Here is a 27191-nt window from a genome sequence, read left to right on the forward strand (position 1 = left end):
GTAGGAGAGTTGCCAGGGAGCAGGCAGCAGGTGAAGGGAAAAGAAACCAAATATCTGAATAGTGTGTGAACTGGACACTTAGCCTTGGCTGACTAAAAGCGGCCTGGACAGTGCAGGATTCTGCACATACACAGAGTTGCCATATTCAGACAAAACAACCATTTGAGCAGGTTCAAAACCTTGGTAGAGAGGGTTGGCTATGGACCTGAGACTGCTTGACTCAGAGGAATTTCAGGTTCATGAACGGACAACATAAAACTCACTACTGGATAAATCACTAACCTGGAGAAATCAGGAAGGCAAATTAATCCAACTGCTGTTACCTTACCTGGGTCTCTTATTCTCACTGGTCCTCATTAGACAAATTCATTTTAGGTAATATCCTCATTACAAGCACATTTGCTATTGGAGAATTTTCAATAAAACCACGAAGTAAATTATTTACTATGTTATGTCACAATGGGTCTGGTTTTTAAAATATGTCCTAAGTTTCTGTGAAGTGTTTTTATAAAAGATAACTGAATAACGTTTGGTTTTTAATTAACTATTTTTATTAAAAAAAACTAAATAATATTTGTTTTTCAGTTTAAAGTTGTTGGTACTAGAGAGAATAGAGAACTTATGGATTTGGATAAAGCACTACAGAGACCGTATAAATGATCACTGTTAGCATATAATAGAGTTTCAGTCAGAGTTCTTTTGGTAACACATTTTCCTTTAGCCTCATTGAAGTGTCTTCTTTCATCCCTTTTATTATCCCTGTCATGAAAAAGTGACAAGAGGGTGGCAATAATAAAATTATAATTTTTTTTAAAAACCAGCAATTATGAAATGCCTACCTAGTCCCAATTGGGGAGATAAATATTGCATGATAGTGCACTGTATAATACACAAATTTAATTAGGCTTTATGTAAATAACATCACACTTCATCCCATAAACATTTAATGTCATATATCTCCAACGGACTGCTTAAATCCCACATTTCTCAAATTGCTTCCTTTGGTTGACAAATTTACAAACACCAGTGTCTTTCCTCTTAGACTAAGACCATCAGGAATTATTTATGACTAGCATAATAGATCGTTTTAATTAAAATCTCTGGCTTACAAGCATTTCTGTTAAGTTAAAACTGCTTCTCAGATAAAAAGTCTGTGTGAGCTAGTTCAGCCATATTTCTCCGAAGTCTTTTTGCTAAGACCACTTTATCTTATTTTGTCACTTCTCATTTTTCAAATGGAAAAAATAATTATAAATGTCTCTTAGAAAAAAAATTTTTATTATGAAGACAATCTAGCATCATGGAAAACTACTATTCATATACTAAGAGAAAAAGGCAGAATACTGCATATTGATGTTTCTCAACTGGGGGTGATTTTGTAGCCCAGAGGACATTTGGTGATATCTGTAGATATTTTTTGGTGGTTAAGACTGAGGTGGGGATGCTACTGGAATCTAGTGAGTAGAGACAGGGATGCTGCTAAACATCTTACAGTGCACAGGACAGCCCTCTACAACACAGGATTATCTGGTCCAAAATGTCAGTAGTGCAAAAGGTGCTATATAGGCTATGATTTGGTAAATTGAAAAAAGGGTGGGCATAGAAGGAACTAAAAGAAAAATAAAACAAAATATTGGTATTTTTCTCCGTTTGCAATATTTTGGTAATTTTCTATTATAGTCTTTAATGAAAATTGGTTATGAAAGTAACACTGTGACTGACGGCTAGTAGAATAAAGCATTGGTTTCTTTATTTGGTCTGATACTAAGATCTCATTGTTGATTCTTTTCCCTTTATAAAAATTAATAATTTAGGACTCAGGGTATATTGTTAAATACTAAAAATTGTTTATAAAAGAGCATGTATTACATGGAATCATATTTTTCATAATTAGCACATGATATCCTTTGTAGAACAAATGGATGTGTATCCCCATCCCTTTTTTCCCCCCACAGAGAACATACGAGAAAGATTTAATCACATATTTTCTGTCTAATGTGCAGGCAGTGATGAACAGCTTGGAAAACTAGTTTACAATGCTTTGGAAACAGCCACTGGCAGCTTTGTCTTATTGTATGAGTGGGTCCTTCAGTGGCAGAAAAAAATGGGTCCATTCCTTACCAGTCAAGAAAGAGAGAAGATTGATAAGTGCAAAAAGCAGGTAGGCATCCAGATGGTTGACTGAGCAAAAAGCCTAATCTCAAGCTTTAGAGATGACATAGGTGATCCACAGTTGGTGTGACAACTGTTTAACCAGAAGAGACTGTGGGGGACCAACCCCTCTTTGCCACAGTTTTCTCAGCCCCTTGCTTCCTCTTTCAGGACTTTCACAGCATGGACACAGCTTCTGCAGCTGCCTTCAGAACCTCGTTTCTCAGCCCTTGCTATGGCATTAACAGCCATCTCTCTAACTGGGACTAAATACTATTCCATAATTGTGCTTGTGCAATTATTCATATTTTTCCTACTCATGAAATATTGCTTCAAAACTGAATTTTGGGGGACTGGAGAATTTTTAAGTTAATTTATAATACTGAGCTTAAGGAGAACACTTAATATTGCATATTGCAGTGTTACATGATTAAAGAGGTTACAAAATAGTAGGTAAAGCATGGTGATTAGTAATGTTTGTGTATTTATGTATAGAAAGAAAAACTGGGAGTAAATATACCAAAATCATATTATCTTTGAGTGGTGACCATATACATAATTTGTGGGTTTTTTCCTTTGTATTAATTTTTTAAATTTTGACATTGATCTTTGTTATAATCAGAAATGTTATTTTAAAGTTAATGTTTCTTTTCTTTTTTTTTTTTTTTTTGCTGGCCGAAGCACAAAAAAAATTGATTTGAAAAGCTGTTCACTAATTTTGTAGTATTTGTACACTAGGTTTTGAGATTAAAGAAATTGAGAATTAACTAAACTTTTTCCATCTTTATGAACTGTTAGGTTGACCACATACATGGTTTGGGGAGGGTTCAGTTCAGGGCATATTCATTTTCTTCTCATTTGAAGGCATATGATAATTTCTATGAAATATATCACTTTAGAAGTCAAGCACCAGTTAATGCTGATTGACCCAATATTATCTTTTTTTTTTTTCCCCTATCAGATTCAAGGGACAGAAACAGAATTCAACTCACTGGTGAAATTAAGCCATCCAAATGTAGTACGTTACTTAGCAATGAGTCTCAGAGAGCGAGACAACTCCATTGTGGTGGACATTTTAGCAGAGCACATCAGTGGGGTCTCTCTGGCTGCACACCTGAGCCACTCAGGCCCCATCCCCGTGCATCAGCTTCGCAAGTATGCAGCTCAGCTCCTGTCGGGCCTTGATTATCTGCACAGCAATTCTGTGGTGCACAAAGTCCTGAGTGCATCGAATGTCTTGGTGGATGCAGAGGGCACCGTCAAGATTACAGACTACAGTATTTCTAAGCGCCTAGCAGACATTTGCAAAGAGGATGTGTTTGAGCAAACTCGAGTTCGTTTTAGTGACAACGCTCTGCCTTATAAAACAGGGAAGAAAGGGGATGTTTGGCGTCTTGGCCTTCTGCTGCTCTCCCTCAGCCAAGGACAAGAGTATGGAGAGTACCCTGTGACCATCCCTGGTGACTTGCCAGCTGACTTTCAAGATTTCCTAAAGAAGTGAGTATCACTGAGATTCTCTCCAATTGCACTTTACTCCTGTGCTTTGTGCTTGAGTGTGCCACACATCTATGTGACATGGAAGCTGAAAAGTGAGGAACAGTACTAGGGTTAATTCTTTGCTCTCTCAATCCTTTCCCAGCCTCCTGTGTTCTATTTCCTCACTTACATTCATTTCCTTAATTCCCACATTCTTTGAAATTCACTTGGACTTAATAATTTCACGATTTTCAAACTACTTTTAGGGGGACTGCCTGGTATACCCTAGGAAGTCTATAGGGGTTGCTCCAGTGAGAAATGCCCTGGGTATTCCAAATAGAAGACCCTCTCTGTCCACCAATGCTCCTGGTTCCTAAGGGTTCAAAGACAAGGCTTCCTGTTTATAAAATAGCTACAGGAGTGTGGTTCTGCCCCTTGTGCCCCATTCTTCTTCATTAGCTGTCTCATTCAGCCAAGTCATAGGATGCAGGTGACTTTCTTACTCTAACCAGAGAATTTTCTTGGTTTTTGTTTATTTGTTTTAATTTTTATTGAATTGTAATTGATTATACATATTTTGGGGGTTCAGCATTGACATATGTTGATAAATCAATATTACTAGCATATGTATTGTTACAAATTGTACTTATTCTTTATGCCCCTTGTCCAATCTCTCCCTACCCCCCTGTTTCTCCCCCCTCCCACCACTGATAACCCTAGATTTCTTCTCTCCTGAAAGAGTAATGGTTACTCTGTTGATTTGTTGCCTAGATGATCTGTCTAAGGCTGAGAGGTGTGTTCAGGTCCCCCAATATTATCATAGAGCAGATGCTGCTTCTGTCACTCTGGAATGGGCTTTGTGGAGAAAAACATCCTCTTCTTTTCTTTGGTCTCTGCTGGTGATTCTCCACGGTCAATGCACTCCATTGGCTGGTGGACCACCTGCGTGGTGGTCGTGGCATCTAGCCACTTTCGTGGCAGCCATGGTTACTGTGATGGCTGTGGTGGGCCACCCACATGGAGGTGATGTTTTGGGCATGCTCCTAGCCAGAGGATTTCAACGCCTATAAATTACAGGTGTATGTTTAATTACAAGAGCCATGTTTTATCCAATTTGAGAGAATCCTTACTGAGAAGCTTTCCTTAGACCTAAAATCTTTGTCCAAGTCCTTCAATTCAGTGTTTACTTGTTTAGCCCTGCCTCTGTTCTCAGTCCAAACCAGAGTTAAGTTCTCTCAGTTTCTGTTAAATGGGGAATAAGATCCCTTCAGTCTGGGTTTTTCCAGAGACTCCCCTGGTCCAGCTTTCCCGCAGAGGGTGACCTGGACTGATTTCTTCCTTTTCCGACAATATCTTGTGTCTCACCTTCTCGCTCCCTGTCATTCACTGTATCCACTGTATTCACTCTCTGCATTTCTTTTACCCTTCACGTTTCATTTCCTGTTCCCATCTATCCCACTTGCCAATTGACCTAATCTGTATTGTTATTTCCTGTCACTCACCATCTCACCAATTACAAATGTGAAAATAGCTGCACTTGTATTTAAATGAGATAGTTTCTGCTGTACCATAAAATCGAAGTAGATGTTAATCGCATACAGTTGTGGTAAGGGACCAACTTTGATTCTTTATGCTGTATTCTCTTTTTGAAGTATATAAAAAAACTCAAGATCTCTAAAGAAGTCTTTCATGATTTCTTTGAAATGCAGTAGAACTTTAAAAGTACTTATTTAAACGCACCCTAACAATGAAGTTTGCTGAAGTGACAATACAGTGATTGAAACACTGTTGGGAAGACTCATTTCAGTCTTCAATATGTCACCTTTAGCTTTCTGCCCTTCCTCATTGGTCAAGACTAATTTAGTAGGGTTAGCAATAACATTATATATTTTTGAAAACAGCACTGGGAGGTTTAAGAACATACCTTTCACATTTAGTAGCAAAATAAATGATGGGTTTTGCTAAAACTTTCCTCGTTTTCTTCTTACAGAAAATAGCTCTATGCTCTGCCACTTTTGAACTTGAGATCAGCACTATTTCTTAGTCTTTATCAAGATTGTCCTTTAGAATATTTTGTATCTTCCTCTGTCTTCAAAGAGTGGTTTGATAGACTGCTTAGTTGAGAAGGAACTGCAGAGGATTGTTTTACTACCTCAGCTGTCCAGCCCCAGTTAACAAAAGAAAAAAAATATTCACAAAGAACAAAAGCAGAGCAACATTTCATTTGTAGTTAGACTTTTATTTGTTGGTGAACATCCTTTGGAGAAAGGCTTCGTTTCACACTGTGGTGGGTAAGAGCCCAGACTATTGAGTCAGCCAGGGTTCAGATCCCACCTGTAACCTTCACTGGCTGAGTGACGTAAACTCCCTGACCTGAGTTTCCTCCTCTGGAAAGTAAGGATGATAGCACCACCTAACTCCTGAGGTGCTCATGAGGATGACAGGAGTTAACCTCTGTGAAGTGCTTTGAGTGGTGCCTGGCACACGGCCTGTGCTAAGTCAGTGCTAGGTCTCATCACCATCCTCAGAGAGAACTATGAAGAGATGTGGAAGCTTCCAGGCGTTTCATCTCTTGGTTCAAAGCTGGACCTAGCATTTGCCTTTGCTACTTACAGCTACTACATTGCCAAAATTACTGGTTCAGAGAATTTTATCTTTTTAAGTGAGATCTTGGTGGCTAGAAAATCTCTTAAAGTACAATTGATTCTAGGTAGGCTTTAAAATTTTTCTGATCCAGGGCCGGCCCGGTGGTACACTGCTACAGTGCGCCGCTTGGGAGCGCGGCGGCGCTCCCGCCGAGGGTTCAGATCCCACATACAGACCGGCCGCTCACTGGCTGAGCGAGGTGCGGGCGCAACACCGAGGGTTGCGATCCCGTTGCCGGTCCCGGTCCGGTACGGGTGCGACACTGAGGGTTGCGATCCGTTGTCGGTCACGAAAAAAAGACAAAAAGGAAAAAAAAAAATTTTTTTTCTGATCCAGATTTACTGTCACGTCAGTCACATTAATGTCACAGTTAGAGTTGATAATATACTTCAGAAACCCAACAGGGCATGTAAAGGGATGTTCATTGCAGCATTTTTTTGTACAAGTGAAAAATTGGAAATAATTCCAACAATAGGAGAATGTGTAAATAAATTCTGGTTGGTCCTTGCCTATACAGAAGTTTAAAAAAGTTTTTTAAGTACTTGCTTAGAAAGATCTCTAAGTCACATGGTTGAATGGAAAAAGCAAGTTGAAGAATACTGTATACAGGATGATTTCATTAAAAATACAATCAATATCCAACCATAATAAAAAAAAAATCAACGTCCAAATAACAGTACTATTTTGTTTGGATGGTTTTGTGTTTATATATGTAAACGCATAGAAAAAGGTCTGTAATGATATATCCCACACATGGAAGGAATTGGAGAGAGAGTGGGGATTTGGTCAGAGACTTTATCATTATCAGTAATGTTTTAATATTTACAAGGAGAAGGTATTTATGTTTTACTGACATAACTAAAAATTAATTTTAAGTTTAGGGGGAAATACAGTATCTTATACAAATGGTTTTATTGGAATCTTCTTTCCTTTTCAAGAAATTAGGAGTGCTTTGCTTTTTAGTGCTGTTACATAAAAAATAAATAAAACAAAATGTTGCCCTTCACGATAGTTGCCATCACCACTTTATACTTACAGATTTTTTAGTCAAGAACTCACAATGAAGGTCAATTCTTTTAAGTATGTTGTTTATAGTTAGGGTCAAGTGCTACCAAGTGATGCTACTTGGGTCGTTGTTATGAAAGCCAAACAGCTTAGATTAGTTAGAACAGTGGTTCTTAGACTTTAGCTTGCATTGAAATCACCTGGAGGGCTGGTTAAAGCACAGATTACTGTCCAGACCCCCTAAGCTGCCAAATTTGTATTTCTAACAAATTCCTAGGTGATACTAATGCTACTGGTCAGGGACCCACTTTGAGAACCCTTGGGTTAAAGGAAGGGCTTGTTTTTACTCATTTTTAAAAAATTGTTTATTAGAAAATTAAACAGTAAGCTAATAGGAATTCAAGGAATGAGGATTAAAAGAAAGTATGTGGTAAAATATAGGACTTTTAAAAAGTATTCCTTAATTGTTTTTAAATTACTTCATACTTTGATGAACCAGCTTCATCTAAAATTTATCATGGGAATATTGGACCTAACCCTACACCAGCTATCTGATTTGCTTTGCCTTGCCTTTGCACAGCTTTATTTATGACTGGTCCGCAGAAAGCCTCAATTTAGTGTTAAACTGTTAGGGAGTGAAAATTCCTAGCCTACTTTTAAAAACTTGTTGCATGACTGTAAGCCTTCCTGCCTCTAGAGACTGTACATTTTCTTCATTCCCCGCTTACACCCAGCCTGGTGCTCCGCAGGTAAATCCTGCAGGAATGTTTATTAATTTAAACTCACTCTTGAGTGCATGTTAGTCCATAAGTAACATAAAATCCCTAATATGTTTCTTTAAAAAATAAACTCACAGTTAAATGCCTTGGATTACCCAGTTTAGCATTTAATTTGTGTGCTGCTGAGATTCTTCCTTCCCTCTCACTAAGGTGCGTTTGCTTGGATGACAAGGAAAGATGGAGTCCTCAGCAGTTGTTGAAACACAACTTTATAAATCCTCAGCCAAAAATGCCATTAGTGGAACAAAGTCCTGATGGTGAGTCTGTTACTGCTGTTTTTTGATATGCTGTTTCACATTAAATTATTTTGAAAGTATACATAAACCTGAAACTGAAAGGGGCTGCATGGATTATTTCTTTTATCTATTTTATGCTGAGCTACATGTAAATCCATTCATTTGAGGTGTATTGTGTGCAGGGGACTGTTTTGCCAGCCCAATTTTTCCAGTCTCTACTGATGGAGTGTCCTTTGGTATCACCTCTTTTAGTGTTTAGTCCCTCTTCTTGTCATTTCACCCTTATTTCCATGTAACTAGATTTTCCTGCTGCTACTTAAGTAGCAGATTAAGAAACCTCAGTAGAGATTGGGATGGATCAGGAGCCCCGGGTTTGGATTCTGGCTCTATAGTTCAGTCACTTACTCTCTGTCTCAATTACCCCCACGTGTGAACTTGGACTAATTATGTATTTCTACCTACTTTAAGGAGGGCAGGGTAAAGAAAAGTGTTAACAGGTTGCCTGGGTAAGAGGTACTTTTTCAAACTACTAATTGGGGCCCCTTCCTCCAGTGCTTGTATTATTGTTGGATATTGTAGTTCTTCCTATATTTTTAAGGCCTTATTCTCCTCTTATTCTTTGTTTTATCCCAGATTCTGGAGGACAAGATTATGTGGAGACTGTTATTCCTAGCAGCCAGCTACCCAGTGCTGCATTCTTCAGTGAGACACAGAGACAGTTTTCCCGATATTTCATTGAGTTTGAAGAATTACAGCTTCTTGGCAAAGGAGCTTTCGGAGCTGTCATCAAGGTGTGATAATAGAGTTGTCCCCATTTTCTTTTAGAGCTCCTCTGTTCCATTTTCACAAAGACTTATGGACTTGACTTCTGTTTTGGGGGTGGGGACGGAAGTGAATATGACTGTTTGAAATTGTCATCATCTTTGCCTTCTTGGAGTTAAAGGCTTTATTTAAAGTTACACTGGACACATTAAGAACACCCCATTCTTCTTTTCTCACATGGTGTAGAGCATTAATGTGAAAAATGCATGATTATAACAGCACTTCAAGTGGAGTCAGGACCTCTATGGAAAAAATTTTTGTGTGCTTTGGTTCAAAAAGAAAAGTGTTCTTTTTCTCCCATTTGCTGTTAAAGTTGCAGTAGAGAAAAGGGTTCCAAGGTTAGAACAGAGATGTAATTCAAACTGGGAAATGACCCCAGATGGTCCTGATGGCTTTTATTTTCCAGCTGTTATTGAGGTGGAAAAGTAGTGATGCCTTATTAAGGTGTGCATTGTTAGATCATCCTCTCTTCATTCTCATCTAATTTGAGTGACTTTTCTTATTATATGCCCCTTGTAAAGAGAGATTTCAGCTGTTTTTATATAATTTATGGGTTTTTTTTTTCTTTTTAGTTTAAAAGACCCAGATTAACATTTTAAGTCCACATAAGGTACATGTCATCTTTCACATATGAAGGTGACCCTCCATCAATGGGGCGTGTGTCTGTTTAGGATTCTGAGCGTATTATTACGAAGCATCACTATTATTGTGGAAGGCTTTTTACACTGAAAAAAGAATTAAATTAGTTTTCCTGCAGTAAAAAAAGACTATCTTCAACAAGACAGGCATCCTGATCAGAAAGATCATAATTGTCTTTAAGAGTGGATGATTGAAGCATATACTATCCCTTTAACTCACAATGTCATTTTGATCAAGTCCTTTAACTTATTTACATTTTAGATTCTTGAAGATAAAATAGTAACAATCTTCATTTCCTTATAAGTACTTAAAAATGATTAGTCAGCTCATATAACAAAAGCATCTTAGTAATTTTAGCCCTTAAGTTTTTCCTGTGGTTTCTCCCTATGACAATCCGACAGCCCTCACATGCCAACTCTGTATTTCCAGGTTAGAGTAGGGCAGGGTAGGGCAGTCTGCTCAGTGATCATTAGTAGTTGGGCCCATTATTGTTTATGCACCTTTTGTTTTAATAAATGAATTCCTAGGAGTTTCCAGTGTAGCAAGCTCCACACTCCAGTCATTGACTCAGTTTGTATGATGTGTACTTAGACATGCTGAGACTTCCCACTGTCCCCTTCTCTATTAATGTGGCAATAAAGGAATACAGGACTGTCATTTTTTGGAGCACATTCCATATTTCAGGTTGTGTGCCAGGTGGCTTCCAAACCTTGTCTTTCATTTTAAGGACATTCTTATGAAGTAAGTATAATACCCATTTTCCAGATAAGGGAACTGAGGCTCAGAGAAGTTAGGTTCTTTGCCTCAGGTTCCACGTATCTACTAGGAGATGGAACCAGCATTCAGACCCATATCTGTTTTACTTCAAAACATGTGTTCTTGTCACTATTTTGACATCAAAAAAGGTCATCTGAAACTCAGATTAGTGCTCCTTTCTTATTCCTAGGAGTTTTTAATAGTCTAATTGAAACCTGTGAGCCAAGCAGAATGATGCTCTGTTTTGTCTTTTGTAATTAATTTCTCCTTCTGCTCATGGCCAAGTTGTTGCTTTTCTAGAATGTATCATCACCTCAGCTGACCTACATGTTGGGACTAGAATATTCTAGTGAAAGAAACTATAAAAGTTACTTCAGTCAATCCAATTACATAGTGAATGAAACTGCCTGGGATAAGGATGCCTGTATGTAGGATATGGGAACAAGCCTTTGAAACTTTTTCTTGTATTTTTATTATTTTATCGTGTTCTTAATTGTATTGTGCTAGTTTCAGTACACATCATCAGTCATAAATATTAGTTATGTAACAAAAATCAGTGAGCGGTAATTGTGTTAACAGCAATTGCTATTATTTACTAAGCACCTTTCTCTGTGAGGCCTCGGAACAAGTGCTTTACTCATGTTATCTCATGTGATCCTTACAGTCACCATTTGGGGTAATGAAAATGATATAAATGCCACTTTATAGATAAGAAATTGAGACTCAAGGAAATTAAGCAATTTTCCCACATTCACACAGCTTTATAAATCAAGGAATTAGCATTTTTATTCAGGCCTGTTAAAAATTTCAGAGTTTAGTTTGACTTTAGTTGACTTCATGTGTTTAAAAAAAAAAAAAAGCCAGAAAAACTAAAATCATAATGTGAAACCTTACACTGACTTTAGAAAATAATTTTTATTTTAAAACTAACGTCTATTTAGAAGTTTCAATAGATACGATATTGGAAAAGCAGAGAAGTAATTATCAATAAAATTAATGATTAAAATAGAGATTGTTTTCTGCAGGATAACCCAGCAAGCTAAATACATCTAGATTGGGATAAGCTGTTTATGTTGGCATAAGCTGTTTAAGTTTTCGGCAGTCAAGGCTTTCTTCAGTTTAGTTTCAGACGTGGTTCTCGATTGTAGCTGTTGGCTGTCATTTAGAGTTGCAGGTTATCTTTGGTGGGGGCTGAGGTGGGGCAGTGTAAATGGCAATTTATGCAAGGTTCTGAGCTGCTGACCGTACAGGGACCCTTCCCCTTGCTGCGTGGCAGGTGCAGAACAAGCTGGACGGCTGCTGCTACGCTGTGAAGCGCATCCCCATCAACCCGGCCAGCAGGCACTTCCGCAGGATCAAGGGCGAGGTGACACTGCTGTCACGCCTGCACCATGAGAACATCGTGCGCTACTACAACGCCTGGATCGAGCGGCACGGGCAGCCGGTGGGCGACACTGGCGACGCTGATGGCTCCGACAGTGTGGAGGCCGCTGCGCCACCGCCCATCCTCAGCAGCTCGGTGGAGTGGAGCACGTCGGGCGAGCGCTCGGCCAGCGCCCGATTCCCTGCCACCAGCCCAGGCTCCAGCAGCGACGAGGACGAGGACGAGCACGACGGGGTCTTCTCGCAGTCCTTCCTGTAAGGGCACACAGCGCTTACAGCGCCAGGCGTGGGTGCGGGCCGGGCGCCGTGGATGCGTCCCAGTCTCATCCCCATTAAGCCCCTGCCAGGATTCGTTTAGAAATCCAGGCGTGCTGACCCTGTAAAAAACAAAACAAAAGAAAAAACATGAGATCCCCTTTTAGAGACTAACCAAATGCAATCCAAAGGATTTTTTTCCCTACTGTCCAAAATCCAAGGCCCGGAGAAAGGAAAAATAGAAATTATTTCTGTTACCTTATCTTAATGCATTTAGCAGAATTTCTTACAGAGCATTTCTCTGGATAAGGGCTTCCAACTCTGTGGAACTTTAAAGAACTAAATTGGATTCTTGATATATTGCCAACTGCAGTTCCAAGAAAGGTACCAAACCAATAATTATGATCCTAAATTAAAGTTATGAATCTCAGAATCTACACTGGTCATTTACTTTCATGATTTTATTGTATTGTTGTATCCAGTTGGATACAATTTTTCATAACTCGTAGCCATTAAATTTTTAAAGGAAATTTAATTTGACTAATTTTATTTAACTCCAGAGTTCTATGTTTTGTATAATAGCAAAGTACAAATCAGTATGTGTTGTGTACAGATTTATGCCTGTGGTGTCATGATACAGTGTCTTAATCTTCTTTTGCTTTCAAGTAATTGAGTGTCAATTATTAGAATTATAACAGGGATTTTACTTTTCTTAGTATTTTTCTTTTTCTCTTTTTAAGACCTGCTTCAGATTCAGAAAGTGATATCATCTTTGACAATGAAGATGAAAACAGTAAAAGTCAGAATCAGGTAAATACATAAACAAATTACACCATTTTATGGTATATGCAGACACTAATGTGGATGTGTATGGAAACTAAAATCTTATGTTATAAACCAGGTAAAATATTAAAGCCTTAATCTGATATGCAGATATAGAAACCACTAATTTTAATACATGATCATTCATTTAAAATACATGTTGCTTGTGTTCATTTTTAGGCTTTTATTTATCCACATAATGAAGTATACCTACTTTTAGGAGAGAGAAGTAAATTGAGACACTGTATTTTTTGTGTGTGATAAAAACAGTTTCCTGGAGGATTTGGGGAAACTTTATATGGTTGTGGATGAGGATTGAATGCAAATTAATTGAGTAACTAAACCGCCTAGTCATAGAGTTACCTTGGTCTCTCTCACATCAGTTAATTTTGATTCCTTATTTTCATAGACCATTCTCTAGAATAGTGTTTTTTTTTTTTTTTTTTCCTTTTTGTCTTTTTTCGTGTCCGGCAACGGGATCGCAACCCTCTGTGCCGCGCCCCGCACCTCGCTCAGCCAGTGAGCGGGAACCGGTCTGTATGTGGGATCCGAACCCTCGGCAGGAGCGCCGCCGCGCTCCCAAGCGGCGCACTGTAGCAGTGCGCCACCGGGCCGGCCCTAGAATAGTGTTTTAACACTGTGTGTCATGATCCTGTAATGAGTTATGAAATCAATTTAGAGGGTCACAACAAGCTCTATTTTATTTGTAATGCTGTAGAGAGGAATAGAGAATACCAAAATGCATCACACTTACAGTAAAGGTAAACTTCGTTTATGAAACTTACCTCTCATGAGTATGTGTACTGGATATGATATAAAATATATTTCTTCATGTGGGTCACAGTCAAAAAAGTTTGAAAAACACTGCTCCATGCCTCAGATTCCATTCAATTCTGGGCCAGCCCGTGGCTCACTTGGGAGAGTGCGGTGCTGATAACACCAAGGCCACGGGGTCGAATCCTGTATAGGGATGGCTGGTTAGCTCACTAGCTGAGCGTGGTGCTGTAAACACCGAGCCAAGGGTTAAGATTCCCTTACCAGTCATCTTTAAAAAAAAAAAAAAAAAGATTCCATTCAATTCTGCCTCTTCCTCCTCCAAAGCCAGCGGAGCCCCTCCATGCTGGTGCCTGGAGCTCAGGGTGAAGCTTTTCAACTGCTGGGGCTGTCCGTTGTTGCTGCAGAGGAATATTCTGCAACTGGGGGTTGAATATGGTGACTTTATTACCCAGAATAAACATACCGTTACCAGCAGTTATAAGGATACATTCATAGTAGATTTTTTTTAAATGTACATGTAGATTCTGTTAGATAAGCAGTTAAATTGATTTGAAAGAGGTTTGAATGCCTTACTGTTTTTTATAAGTAGAACCCTTATTAATTAAAATCACCTTAAATTCTTCTAGGTTTAAATTATTAATTATAAATTTTACCAGGAATAGTAGCATAGTTAATCTCAACTACTGCTAAAGCAAAAGTTATGTTTGGTTTCAGCATTTGTTATGCATTTAATTATTATGGGGGCACCAAATTTACAGTCCTGATTTTGCTTAGTTAAGGAGAGCATTCCATGAGCGTTCTAATTGATGGAGAGAAGCCTCCAAGAGATTAACGATCTTCTACAGATAATCCCCAGAGTATATAAATGATTCAAGAGTAGAACCTGATTATTTCCATAGCAGACCTTTTTTTTTTTTTTTTTTTTAAAGATGACCGGTAAGGGGATCTTAACCCCTGACTTGGTGTTGTCAGCACCACGCTCTCCCAAGTGAGCCAACCGGCCATCCCTATACGGGATCCGAACCCGTGGCCTTGGTGCTATCAGAACCACACTCACCTGAGTGAGCCACGGGCCGGCCCAGCAGAGCTTTTTTTTTTTTGCCTTTTTTTGCCTTTTTTTCCATGTATGTGGGGGATGGGCACAGATATTTAATGATGGTGATGATTTGTTTAATTTCAGCCCCCATTTTGAGTTCTCATGTGTTCCTCTTGGGTTAGGATGAAGACTGCAGCGGAAAGAACGGTTGCCATGAAAGGGAGCCATTGGTGATGACTGAGGCTGTGCACTACCTGTATATCCAGGTGAGGCCCTGGTGTGCAGCTTGGTGACCCAGCAGCTCCCTGTAGTTTCTGGTGCACATATTTCAGGATGCTGGAACAAGACAGTGGACAACAGAGGCCTCACAGGCACTACCAAAGATGAACTGGCCAGAGAGGAACACAGCATAAAGGCCCTTTCCTCCATCCTTGAATTCGTGCTTTCCTGTATCATATCAGGAGGTACCATAGAGTGGCTCTGGACTCAGGCTGTGTAAGTTCACATCCTGTGTTCACCTGTCACAACTGTGTGAGCTTGGGCAAGTTCTTTAGCATCTGCACCTCAGTTTCCCTACCTGTAAATTAAATAATAGTAATTATCTCATAAACTTGTAAAGAATAAATGAGATAATATGTGTGAAGTGCTTTGCACCATATCTGAGATCCATAAATGCTAGACTGTGCCTGTGCAGAAACTCCACTTTGTCTAACAAGCTGAATCTGGACAAGTAACATATGACACACGTATGCCTATGCATGCAAACAAAACAGGCTTTAGGCAAAGTGGCTTGTCCAGGAACCCCTGGGAGACAAGAGCCACAGGCAAACCGATTCCAATGAGCCATTACTGAAAAGAAGCCTAGGCTCTGACCTACCTATACGGCAGCATCTAAACAGTAGTAAGCTCTGCCAGCACAGGGATGGCCATCAACCAGTGGTCTTTCCTGTGCCCCAAGTGACCAGGAAAGCAATCACCTAATTAATCTCTTTTGAAACAGTATAACTTGTCTGAGAGTTCCTTTTTCTACATAGTATCGTATCTCACATTTAAAGATCTGCCTACTTGCAGTTATGACTTAAAATACTATTAGTGACCCACAGTCCTGCCCTGACTAAGACCTTGAGGGAGAGTCAGAACGAAGCTGATCTTCCTTTCTTTAAAAACAATAAAATCCTTTGTGAGAAATCCCAATTCTGGGGCCGGCCCGTGGCTCACTCGGGAGAGTGAGTGCGGTGCTGATAACACCAAGGCCCCGAGTTCGGATCCCATATAGGGATGGCCGGTTGGCTCATTGGGTGAGCGTGGTGCTGACAACACCAAGTCAAGGGTTAAGATCCCCTTACCGGTCATCTTTAAAAAAAAAAAAAAGAAAAGAAATCCCAATTCTGGCACTGGTTGAATAGGCTAGTTTCATAAATCAAATGCTATGTATTGATTTAAGATTTAAATGATGCTGCATTATTTTCTGATACATTTATATACTTAGCAAGGACTGAGACAGAGCACCTTCTTGAATGTTTTAATATTTACAATGTTTTGCTCTAGACCTGAAAGTCTTTTGTCTTTAATGTACAAATAAGAAAGGCTAATGACATCATTAGATTAATTTGCCCTTGGAAATTTAGGTTTAGGTGAAATCCTGTAAAACAATAAATAAAATTTTACTGCAATCTCTGTTTTTTCATATTATTTGTGACAAGAATTTTAAACAAGTAAGTCTTATTTTTTTAATGAGCAATAATATAAAAAATAAAAATGGTTATGTTAGGGTGCTAAGATTATTCATATTCAGCTCCAGTCGTTTTTCGTTTTGTTTTGGGGTTTTTTTGGTGGCTGACCAGTACAGGGCTCAAACCCCAGACCTTGGTGTTATCAGTACCACACTTTAACCAGCTGAGCTAAACGGCCAGCCCTTATTTTGTTCTCTCTCTTTTTTTTTCATTTATTTTATTTATTTACTTATTTATTTTTTGGTGGCTGGCTGGTATGGGGATCTGAACCCTTGACCTTGGTGTTATAACACTGTGCTCCCAATGTATTTTTTAATGCTATTGGTTATTAACGTTATTAACATTATCATTAACAAATGTATTAGTCTGTTTTCTGCCACTTAGAATACCTAAAACTGGGTAATGTATAAACAAGTCAAATATACATCTTGCAGTTTTGGAGGCTGGGAAGTCCAAGGTCCAGAGGACCCATAAAGAAGAAGGTGGGGGCCTTCTTCTTTATGAGGACCCTCAGCAAAGTCCTGAAGTGATGCAGAGTATCACATAGTGAGAGCTGAGCAAGAGCAAAGTGATGTGCTTCTTCCTTTCCTTATAAAGCCCCTGGTACCACTCCCATGATAACCCATTTATCCATTAATCCATGAATGGATTAATCCATTCATGAGCACATAGGCATCATGGTCCAATCACCTCGTAAAGGCCCAATCTTTCAAATACTATATTGGGGATTAAGCTTCAACATGAGCTTGGGGGGACGTTCAAACAATTGCACATACTTATCCCCAAGGTACTTTTTTTTTTTTTTTCTTTTTCGTGACCGGTAAGGGGCGCTCAGCCAGTGAGCGCACCGGCCGGTCCCATACAGGATCCGAACCCGCGGCAGGAGCGCTGCTGCACTCCCAGCGCTGCACTCTCCCGAGTGTGCCACGGGGCTGGCCCCCCCAAGGCATTTTTTAAAAATACTGTTGGTTTCTTTTTTCAGTGTAAAAAGCAGAGTCTTTTCCATAACTGTTTAAAATCGATGGTGTAGGGCCAGCCCGGTGGCGCACTGCTACAGTGCGCCGCTTGGGAAGCGCAGCGGCGCTCCCGCCAAGGGTTCAGATCCCACATACAGACCGGCCGCTCACTGGCTGAGCGAGGTGCGGGAGCAACACCGAGGGTTGCGATCCCGTAGCCGGTCCCGGTCCGGTACGGGCGCGACACTGAGGGTTGCGATCCGTTGCCGGTCACGACAAAAAGGAAAAAAAAAAAAAATCGATGGTGTAAGTTTTAAAGTGGGGAATTACATTAATTACAATTATTCTCCTTAACTTAAACTTTTTGTATGATTAAATTCTGTCTGGTTTGTTCTTATCTGTAGATGGAGTACTGTGAAAAGAGCACTTTACGTGACACGATTGACCAAGGACTGTATCGAGACACCGTCAGACTCTGGAGGCTTTTTCGAGAGATTCTGGATGGATTAGCTTATATCCATGAGAAAGTAAACTTTACAGTATTTTGTTTCTGAAAACATGTGTTTACATATGTCTGAATAAAAAAAGTGTGAGAATGGAGAAAAACTGAAATAGAGGGAAAACTACAAGTTAATTGAGATAATCTTTGTGTAGGAAACAGAACAAAGTGTCAAAAGACAAGAAAATAGTACAACATATCAAGGTTCAAAGAAAACATTGAAGGTTAGGACAGGGATTAGCAAACTGGGGGCCCATGGGTCAAATCCAACCCACCACCTCTTTTTGTATGGCCTGTGAGCTAAGAATGTTTTTTACATTTTTAAGTGGTGGTAACAAATCAAAAGAAGAAGAATATTTAATGACACATGAAAATTATATGAAATTCAAATTTTAGTGTTCATCAGTAAAGTTTTACTGGAACATAGCTGTGCCTATTTGTTTTGTATTGCCTATGGCTGTTTTTGCCATAACAGCAAATTTGAGTAGTTTCATCAGAGGCTATATAGCCTGTAAAGCCTAAAATATTTACTATCTGGTCCTTTACAGAAAATGTTTGCCTGCCTCTGGGTGAGGAGGAAGTATTTGAACACGTGTGGAGTGTGAGGGTGGGTCCTGGAGTGGTTCAGAATAAAGTGAGAGTATGATTAATATATGTCAAGTTATTTGATTCTAACTGAATTTGTGCTGACCTTCCTAGGAACATGGAGAAGCCAGAAAGTCATCTAGCAAGGAGAGAAACGAGACTCTCTGAGTTACATAGCTTATCACATGTATAAAATGTCATTTTATGGCTAGAAATTGTCATTACAATATAAATACTAATGGGCCTAGCTTCATGATGAAACACTGCTTACATTTTTAAAATGGGATTATTTAATGCATTAGCCAGTATAAATATATTAGTTTATTCTTTTGCCTCAATTTTCTTTAACCTTAAAATGTTTATATCGTGCCATATTTATACTGAGAAACCAGGGTTGTAAATTATGCATGTCTAGTTTATAAATGATTGGGAAGAAACAGGATTTGCAAGGCTGGGAATAAAAATGAGTTCTAATGAGAGTTCATTAGAACTCTGTTACTGTGATATCATCCTGGGGTCCTAGAACCATGTCCATGTGCTATCTTCCTTTCAATCTAATTTGCTCAGTATTTGCTAACCATTTGCTGGGCACCTAATACTGCCACACCCAGAAGTACAGAGAGGCACAAGTATGTGAAAAACCCCATGCTTGAGAGGCTGATTTTGGAAGGAGACAGAATTTATCTTAATGTAATGGTAAAAGAGATCATGCAATAAAGTCTTATTATTGTGTTTAATTATTTTCTGTAGTATTATAATAAATGAAACAAGCATTATGAGTGATTAGGAAGAAGAGGAAGCAGGGTTCATGTGACAGATAACTGTTGATCACCTGCTCTGTGTGCTGGGATGCAGAGCTGAATTGTTAGAACTTCTGCAGAGGCTCACAAATGAGTTGGCACTTGTACATACTGGTCCAATTTGAATGAGTAGAGAAAAGCAAGAATGTCCTAGCTGGGGGAAACAGTACAAAAAAATGAATAGAAGGAGGAGTGAAAATGGTGTGTCTCCTTGACCAGATCAGGGCTTTTGTGAGGCACAGAGGAAAAGGAGACTTGGTGAGCCAGTGGAGGGGGCTTGGATGCCACAGGGAACCATTTAGATTTCACCTGATCGGGACCACCACCAGGAAGAACTGGGAGGCAAAACAGAGGTCATAGGACAGTCAGGAGACATTGCAGAGGCCAGACAGCCTGGACTAGGGTGGACTGTGGGAGAAGACCTCATCTGGGCCAGCCCCGTGGCTCACGCTGGAGAGTGTGGATCTGGTAGCTCCGAGGCTGCGGGTTTGGATCCTATATAGGGTTGGCCGGTGCGCTCACTGTGCCGAGGGTTGTGATCCCCTTACTGGTCAGGAAAAAAAAAAAAAGAAGACCTCATTTGATTTTCATCTCTAGGTTGACCTTTCAAATTAGGAAATAGTATAACTCTTAACTGTGCATGGGAAACAATTGTTGGTTTCTTCTCCCTCTTCCAACAGGGAATGATTCACCGAGACTTGAAGCCTGTCAACATTTTTTTGGATTCTGATGACCATGTGAAAATAGGTGATTTTGGTTTGGCGACAGACCACCTAGCATTTGCTGTGAGTATTTTTTAAGTTAGACTGTACTCAGAATGGACCCAGATGCCTCAGTAATCCTGAAAATGTTAGAAGACAGGATAGCGAGTTCACCATGCTGTGCTGTGTAATCCTCAGGAAATTAGGCAAGTGTGCAGGGGCATGCCGCAAATGGTATTTAGGCTTAGAAATCGTGGATACATTTTAGTGAGTGCATTCCACTTGAGGGGCATAAAATTATTGGTTTGTGGACAAGAAAGGCATACATTACTTTACAAAATAACATGTTTTGGTCTACCATTCCAGGCACTGGGCTAGATGCTTTACATTTGAGGGACTTTCAGTTAGTTTGGGGAAATGAGTCTCAAAAAAAGAAACACCAAAAACCTACCAGGAGAGCCTGTCCTAGACAATATGTAATTCAGAAGGCAATTGTACTTCTCAACATTGCAGAATAGTTGTTTACCATGCAAGGCTAAGTAATGTGAAGTGAGATAAATAGTGATATAAAAGACTGGGGAAATTTTACACTGTATAATAAAAAGGCTGTATAAAGACAATGGCATTTCAGATGGACCTTAAAGGATGGGTGGGAGTCTAACAGGCCAAGGTGGAGGCAGGGCATGGTGACACCAGGACAGGGGATTCCAGAGAAAAGGATCAGCATATGCAGAGGACTTAGGGTGAGCAGATGTGGTTGTTTGAATACCAGCATGTTATGTGGTTGGCTGAAACTGAGGTGTAGGGGGGAGAGAGAGAAGATGCTGTAAGTTTGGGCAGTCTTGTAGGTTGCAGGCCTTGAGTTCCAGGGGAAGAGTTTTACTTAACATCATAGGCAAAAGTTATTAGGCACTAAGATAAGTGCTGTAAATTCCAAGGGTAGTCAAAGAAGGAAAATTGGATTTGGATTAATGGTGAGAACCATAGGGACTAAGTTAGAAGGTGAAGGTTGGGAGGAGTAGAGAAGGGGGAGGTGGAAGAGGAACAGTAAGGACGTGGTCCTGACCAGAACAGTGGGGTTGTTGAAGAGTATGCTGAGACTAAGGAAGGCCAGATGATGGGGTTTTTGATCCCCAAACTAAAGAATTTAATTTGATGTCTGGAAGGCTGTTGTATAGGGAGGTAGATAAGAACACAGGCTCTGGAGTCTCACTGACCGGGACCAGAATCCTATCTCTACCACTTCTTTGTGTCATGACCTTGGGCAAATTAGTTAACCTCTTAATTTACCCCATCTGTAAAATGTGCCTAATACTAGTACCTACCTCAAAGAGCTATCAGCAGAATAAAATAAGAATGCAGGTAAAGTACCTGGAACGGTGTCTGGCACTAAGAATATTGAAGCTGCTATAATCAGTGGTGGTGCTTGCAGTAGGAACCTGTGGAGTGATGTTGTAAGAACAGTGATTTAGGATATTGCATGCAACAGCGCTGTTACAGGTAATGGAGGAAGGTGAAGTTGCCTAGGAGGTGTTAGTGGGACAGATTTAGTGACCAGCATCTAGGAAAGAAGAGTAAAAATTGACCCAGACAGAGTAACAGCAATGGGAAAATTAGAAAGATGGATTTGTTGTTATTGCTTCTAATGTACTCTTACTCTTCCTAGTGAGTAGATTCTGTTTTGGCATTTGCAATATTAAAACAAATTGGTTTCTTAAGCTTTGGGGCATTTCTGTCCTGAAGACAGAGTTGTATAGTGAATTGCACTTCCTCCTCTTGATTTCATTGGGTTGCCTTTGAGCCTTGCGTTACTGAGTTAACTAAACAAGTTTTTAATTTCAAAAAAAAGCATTATTATAATTATTCTGATCTCCATGTGACATTTTTTCAGTCTTGATTTAGAAATGTACAAGACATTCCTATGGAATAATATAACATTTTAATTTGATATTTGACCTTTTTTTTAGGCTGACAGCAAACAAGATGATCAGGCAGATCACTTGATTAAATCAGACTCTTCAGGTAAATCCAGAAGACTGTATATTTCGTTTATGTATTAAAAAGCAGACCACATTTCTTAACCTGAAACCTGCTTTTCACTTGTCAAGATTTTATTCTAGAGCAAGTTTTAGTTATTCATTAAATTAACCAAATTATTTAAATGCGCTTTTTCCCCTCTTTCAACTGTATTGTTCTTCTGAAAATAGAGCTTCAGTGGGTAGAATAATTGGCTCTCATGGGTAGACAGCTGCACTTTGTCTAACCCCCGATGGTAATGTGAGGTTACCTCATGACCTGGTCCATTGGGGGTCTTATCTGGCACTGCCTTTCCTCTGCAACAGCAAAGACATTCTCATGTAGGACAGAGTGTGTGGCCATACGTGACTTATGGTTAATCATTTGGTGAAATGCTTGGTGCTTCTTTCTATGAGTAGTATGGACAGTTAACAGATCATGCCTCACTTTTAAATCTCTTTTTTTTTTTTTTAATTGGCCTTACGTATAAGTCCTATTATTGGAAAGCTTTCCCTCTGTTTTTCTCCACACAGGTCATCTGACTGGGATGGTTGGTACTGCTCTGTATGTAAGCCCAGAGGTCCAAGGAAGCACCAAATCTGCATATAACCAGGTACAGGATTTTTGGGGGGAAAGGAAAGGTCTCAAGAGTGAGGTAATAGTAAAAACATCAAGATCACAGCCTTTGGGGTTTAGTTACCAGCTGAAATAGTCAGGAACATTCACTCATTCATACTCCAGGCAGGACATGTGATGCCCAAAGCCAGTGACTAAAACTGGTTTTGTTGCTACTGGGAGTTTACAGTCCATCCATCTGTCCAGCCACCCAACAAATATATGAACTAACCCCTGCCCTGGGCAAGGTCTTAGAAACACAGGGAACAAGGCAGTCAAGTGAATAAGGCAGATGTGGCCCTAGCCCTCAGGGAGCTTATCCAGTGATGGATGAAACAGATGATAAACAAGTAAAAAATAAAAGAAACAATCACAAATTGTTTTAAGGACTAAGAAGAAAAGAAATGGAGTCAAGTGACAAGAGAGCAGTCTTCTTTAGATAGACTGACCAGAGAAGGTCTCCTGACAGGGTGACATTTAGGATAAAGGATGAGAGGGGACAAGCCACACATAGTTGGGGGCTGGAGCATGCCTGGGAGGGAAAAGTGGTGGAGCAGAGGAAACAGCATGCATAAAGAGAAGCCCCTGGGTGAGAGATAGTTTGGCACATTTAAGACAGAAAGATGGTTATTGTGACTCTGTGTAGTGAGCAACAGTGGGAGACAGGCACACAGTGAAGCTGGAGAAGAGGGCAGTCAGATCATGTGGGGCTGGGTTAGCTGCAATAAGGAATGTGGATTTTATTTGAAGTGCACAGGGAGCCACTGAAGAATGTCGAGCAAGAGAGTTCACTCTAGCTGCTGTCAGGAGGCTTTGCAGAAGTCCAGGTGGAGTGACTGGTAGCTGGAACTGGAGTGGTGGCAGCCGAGATGGAGAGAAGTGTGCAGGATACAGGAGGGGAAGTAAGATTTCCCTAATGGAGTGGCTGTTGGGTGAGGAAAAGGAAGGACAGAAGTACAGGGCTAGGTTTCTGCCTGGAGCCCCCCGGTGAAGGGTAGTTGACTGAGGTGTGGAAACCTGGAGAAAGGCAGAGGGGAAGGAGAAGATGGCAGGACTTCAGTTTGAAGCATATTAGTTTGAAATGCCTGATGAGAAATACAATTAGAGATGTCCAGTGGGTTGTTATTGTTAAAAGACCCAAGATTTGAGACCAGAGGAATGGTCAGAGGTACAAATTTGAGAGTCATCAGCACACAGGTGGGATTTAAAGCCACGAGACTGAATGAGATCACTTAGGGCAAGAGGGTAGAGCTAAATTTTAAAAATATATCAGGCAGGCAATTTGCATCAAAGCAGATCCTCAGGCTTGCAGCAGAAACTCAGCCTGGGTTTTGGTTCTGACAGGGAGTATTGAACAGTGACAGAATTGAAACAGACCTGATGAGGGTGCAGGGAGATGTGTTGCCATGGTGTGTGGGAGGGTACCTTATTGTCATCTTTTTGAGGTCAGTTGGGAGGAGTGTCATGAAATCCTTAAAAGTGCTTTCCCCTTTGGGCCAGTTCCACCTTTAGAAATTTATCCAAAGGAAATAACCAGGGATATCCAAAAAGATTGAAATAAAAGGGGTTCATCACAGCATTATTTATAACAATGAAAAATAACAGAGTCTAAAAATGGGGAACTGATTAAATAAATTTTTGTCCATTCAGTATGATATCAGTGGGATTGTTGTATATGGCCTTTATTGTGTTGTAGTACATTCCTTTTATACCTAATTTATTGAGTGTTTTTATCATGAGGTGATGTTGGATTTTGTCAAATTCTTTTTCTGCATCTACTGAAATGATCATGTTTTTTTTTCTTCATTCTGTTGATGTGATATATGATGTTTATTGATTTGCATATGTTGAACTATCCATGCATCCCTGAGGTGAATCCCACTTAAACATGGTGAATGATCTCTTTAATGTGTTGGATTCTGTTTGCTAGTATTTTGTTAAGGATCTTTGCATCTGTGTTCTCTTATGATTCTTTGTATTTCTATGGAAGGGATATTGGTCTGTAGTTTCTTTTTAGTTGTGTCTTTTTCTGGTTTTGGTATAAGGAGTTTGGAAGTATTCCCTCTTCTTCAATTTTTTGGAAGAGTTTGAGAAGAATTGGTATTAGTTCTTCTTCGAATGTTTGGTAGAATTTGGCAGTAAAGCCACCTAGTCCTGGGTGGGGTTTTTTTGATGGGAGACTTTTTATTATTGCTTCAATCTTATTACTCATTATTGGATTGTTTGGGTTTTCTAGTTCTTCATGATTCCACCTTAGTAAGGTATATGTGTCCAGGAATTTATCCATTTCTTCTTGGTTTTCCAGTTTGTTCGCATGTAGTTGTTCATAGCAGTCTCTAATGATTCTTTGTATGTCTGTGGTATCAGTTGTAATGTCTCCTTTTTCATTTCTTATTTTATTTGAGTCTTCTCTCTTTTTTTCCTTTGTTAGTTTTCCTTTGTTAGTTTTGTCTTTTCAAAAAACCGACTCTTTGTTTCATTGACCTTTTGTAGTTTTTTAAAATCTCTAATTCATTTATTTGTGCTCTGATCTTTGTTATTTCTCTCCTACTGATTTGGGGTTTGGTTTTTCTTATTTTTCTAGTTCTTTGAGGTGTAATGTGAGGTTGCTTATTTGAAGTCTTTTTTCTTTTTTGATTTAGGCATTTATTGCTATAAACTTCCCTCTTAGAACTTCTTTTGCTGTATTTTGTAGGTTCTGGTATGTTGTGTTTTCATTTTCATTTGTCTCCAGGAATTTTTAAATTTCCTTTTTGATTTCTTCTTTGACCCATTCATTGTTTAGAAGAATGTTGTTTAATTTCCTTGTATTTGTATGGTTTCTAGTGTCCCTTTGTTGTTGATTTCTAGTTATATTTCACTGTGGTTGGACAAGGTAGTTGATATGATTTCTTTTTTTTTTTTTAATTTGTTGAGACTTGTTTTGTGACCTAACATATGGTCTATTCTAGAGAATGTTCCATGAGCTGCTGTGAAGAATGTATATTCTGAAGCCATTGGATGAAATATTCTATGTATCAGTTAGGTCCTATCAGCCTAGAGTAGAAATTAATTCTGATGTTTCCTGGTTAATTTTCTGTCTGGATGATCTGTCCTTTGATGAAAGTGGGGCGTTAACATCCTTAACTATTACTGTGTTGGAGTCCAGTTCCCCTGTTATCTCTAATAGTAATTGCTTTATATAATTGGGTGCTCTGGAGTTGGCTGCATATATATTTAGAATTGTTACATCTTGTTGGATTGATCCCTTTATCATTATGTAATGGTCTTTCTTATCTTTTTTTTACTATCCTTGGCTTAAAGTCTATTTTATCTGATTTTTTGGTTTCCATTTTCATAAATATCATTTTTCATCCCTTCACTTTCAGACAATGTGTGTCTTTATAGGTGAAGTGATTTTCTTGTAGGCAGCATATTAATGGTTCTTGTTTTATAATCCATCCACTCTGTGTTTTTTAATTGGGGCATTTAATTCATTTACGTTTAGAGTCATTATTGACATATAAAGACTTGTTACTGCCATTTCGTTACTTTTTTTCTTGTTGTTTTGTTGATCTTTTTTTCCTTTTTTTTCCAATCTTAGTGTCTTCCTTTGTGGTTGAATAGTTTTCTCTAGCAGTGTATGGTTGCCATGAGGCTTACAAAAAACCTGTTATAGTTATAACAGATTATTTTAGATTAATAACAACTTTGATATCTAATGAAAAAGAAAAAATCAAAACCAATTCTACATTTTATTGTCACCCCCCCCCCTTTTTGACATTTTATTGTTTCAAGTTACATCTTTTAAGATTGCCCATCATTTGTATGGGTTGTTGTATATATTATTGTCTTGTTAAGTTTGTCTTTTAATCTTCATACTAAGGATGTAAGCAGTTTATTCACTACCCTTACAACATTGAAGTATTCTGAGGATGTCTGTGAACTTATTTACTAATGAGTTATGTACCTACAAGTGTTTTCTTGCTGCTCCTTAGTGTCCCTTCTTTCAGATTGAAGAGCTCTCTTTAGCATTTCTTGTAAAGCAGGTCTAGTGTTGATAAATTCCCTTAGCTTTTGATTGTCTGGGAAAGACTTTATTTTTCCTTTGTATTTGAAGGTTAGTTTTGCTGGATACAGAATTCTTGGCTGATGGTCTTTTTCCTTCAGCACTCTGAATTTATCATCCCATTCTCTTCTGGCCTGTAAGGTTTCTACTGAGAAATCCTCTGAGAGATGTATTGGGGCTCCATTGAATGTTATGTTTCTTTTCTCTTGCTGCTTTCACTATTCTTTCTTTGTCTTCTGTTTTTGATAATTTGATTGTGATGTGTCTTGGGGTGTTCCTCCTTGGATTGAGTTTGATTGGCAACCTCTGAGCTTCCTGTACCTGCATGCTGTCATCTTTCTTCACACTTGGGAAAATTTCAGCCATTATTTTCTTGAATATGCTTTCTGCATCTCTTCCTTTTTTCTCTCCTTCAGGTATGCCAGTTATGTGGAGGTTATTTCACTTGCTGCTGT

General features: G+C 39.2%; 1 protein-coding gene across 1 annotated transcript in view; it reads left to right on the plus strand.

Annotated features, from left to right (window-relative positions):
- The window catches only part of EIF2AK4 (eukaryotic translation initiation factor 2 alpha kinase 4), a 104640-nt gene that overhangs the window by 39583 nt on the left and 37866 nt on the right, over positions 1-27191 (plus strand). The window contains exons 8-18 of the mRNA XM_008573718.1: positions 2004-2161; positions 3113-3648; positions 8208-8314; positions 8927-9084; positions 11787-12148; positions 12889-12958; positions 14966-15049; positions 17877-17999; positions 20037-20141; positions 22025-22079; positions 22607-22686. Of these exons, the coding sequence (XP_008571940.1) occupies positions 2004-2161; positions 3113-3648; positions 8208-8314; positions 8927-9084; positions 11787-12148; positions 12889-12958; positions 14966-15049; positions 17877-17999; positions 20037-20141; positions 22025-22079; positions 22607-22686 (1838 nt within the window). The remainder of the gene's footprint in view (positions 1-2003; positions 2162-3112; positions 3649-8207; positions 8315-8926; positions 9085-11786; positions 12149-12888; positions 12959-14965; positions 15050-17876; positions 18000-20036; positions 20142-22024; positions 22080-22606; positions 22687-27191) is intronic.

Source organism: Galeopterus variegatus, unplaced genomic scaffold, assembly GCF_000696425.1.
Source record: "Galeopterus variegatus unplaced genomic scaffold, G_variegatus-3.0.2 Scaffold959, whole genome shotgun sequence".
Taxonomy (NCBI): Eukaryota; Metazoa; Chordata; class Mammalia; order Dermoptera; family Cynocephalidae; genus Galeopterus; species Galeopterus variegatus.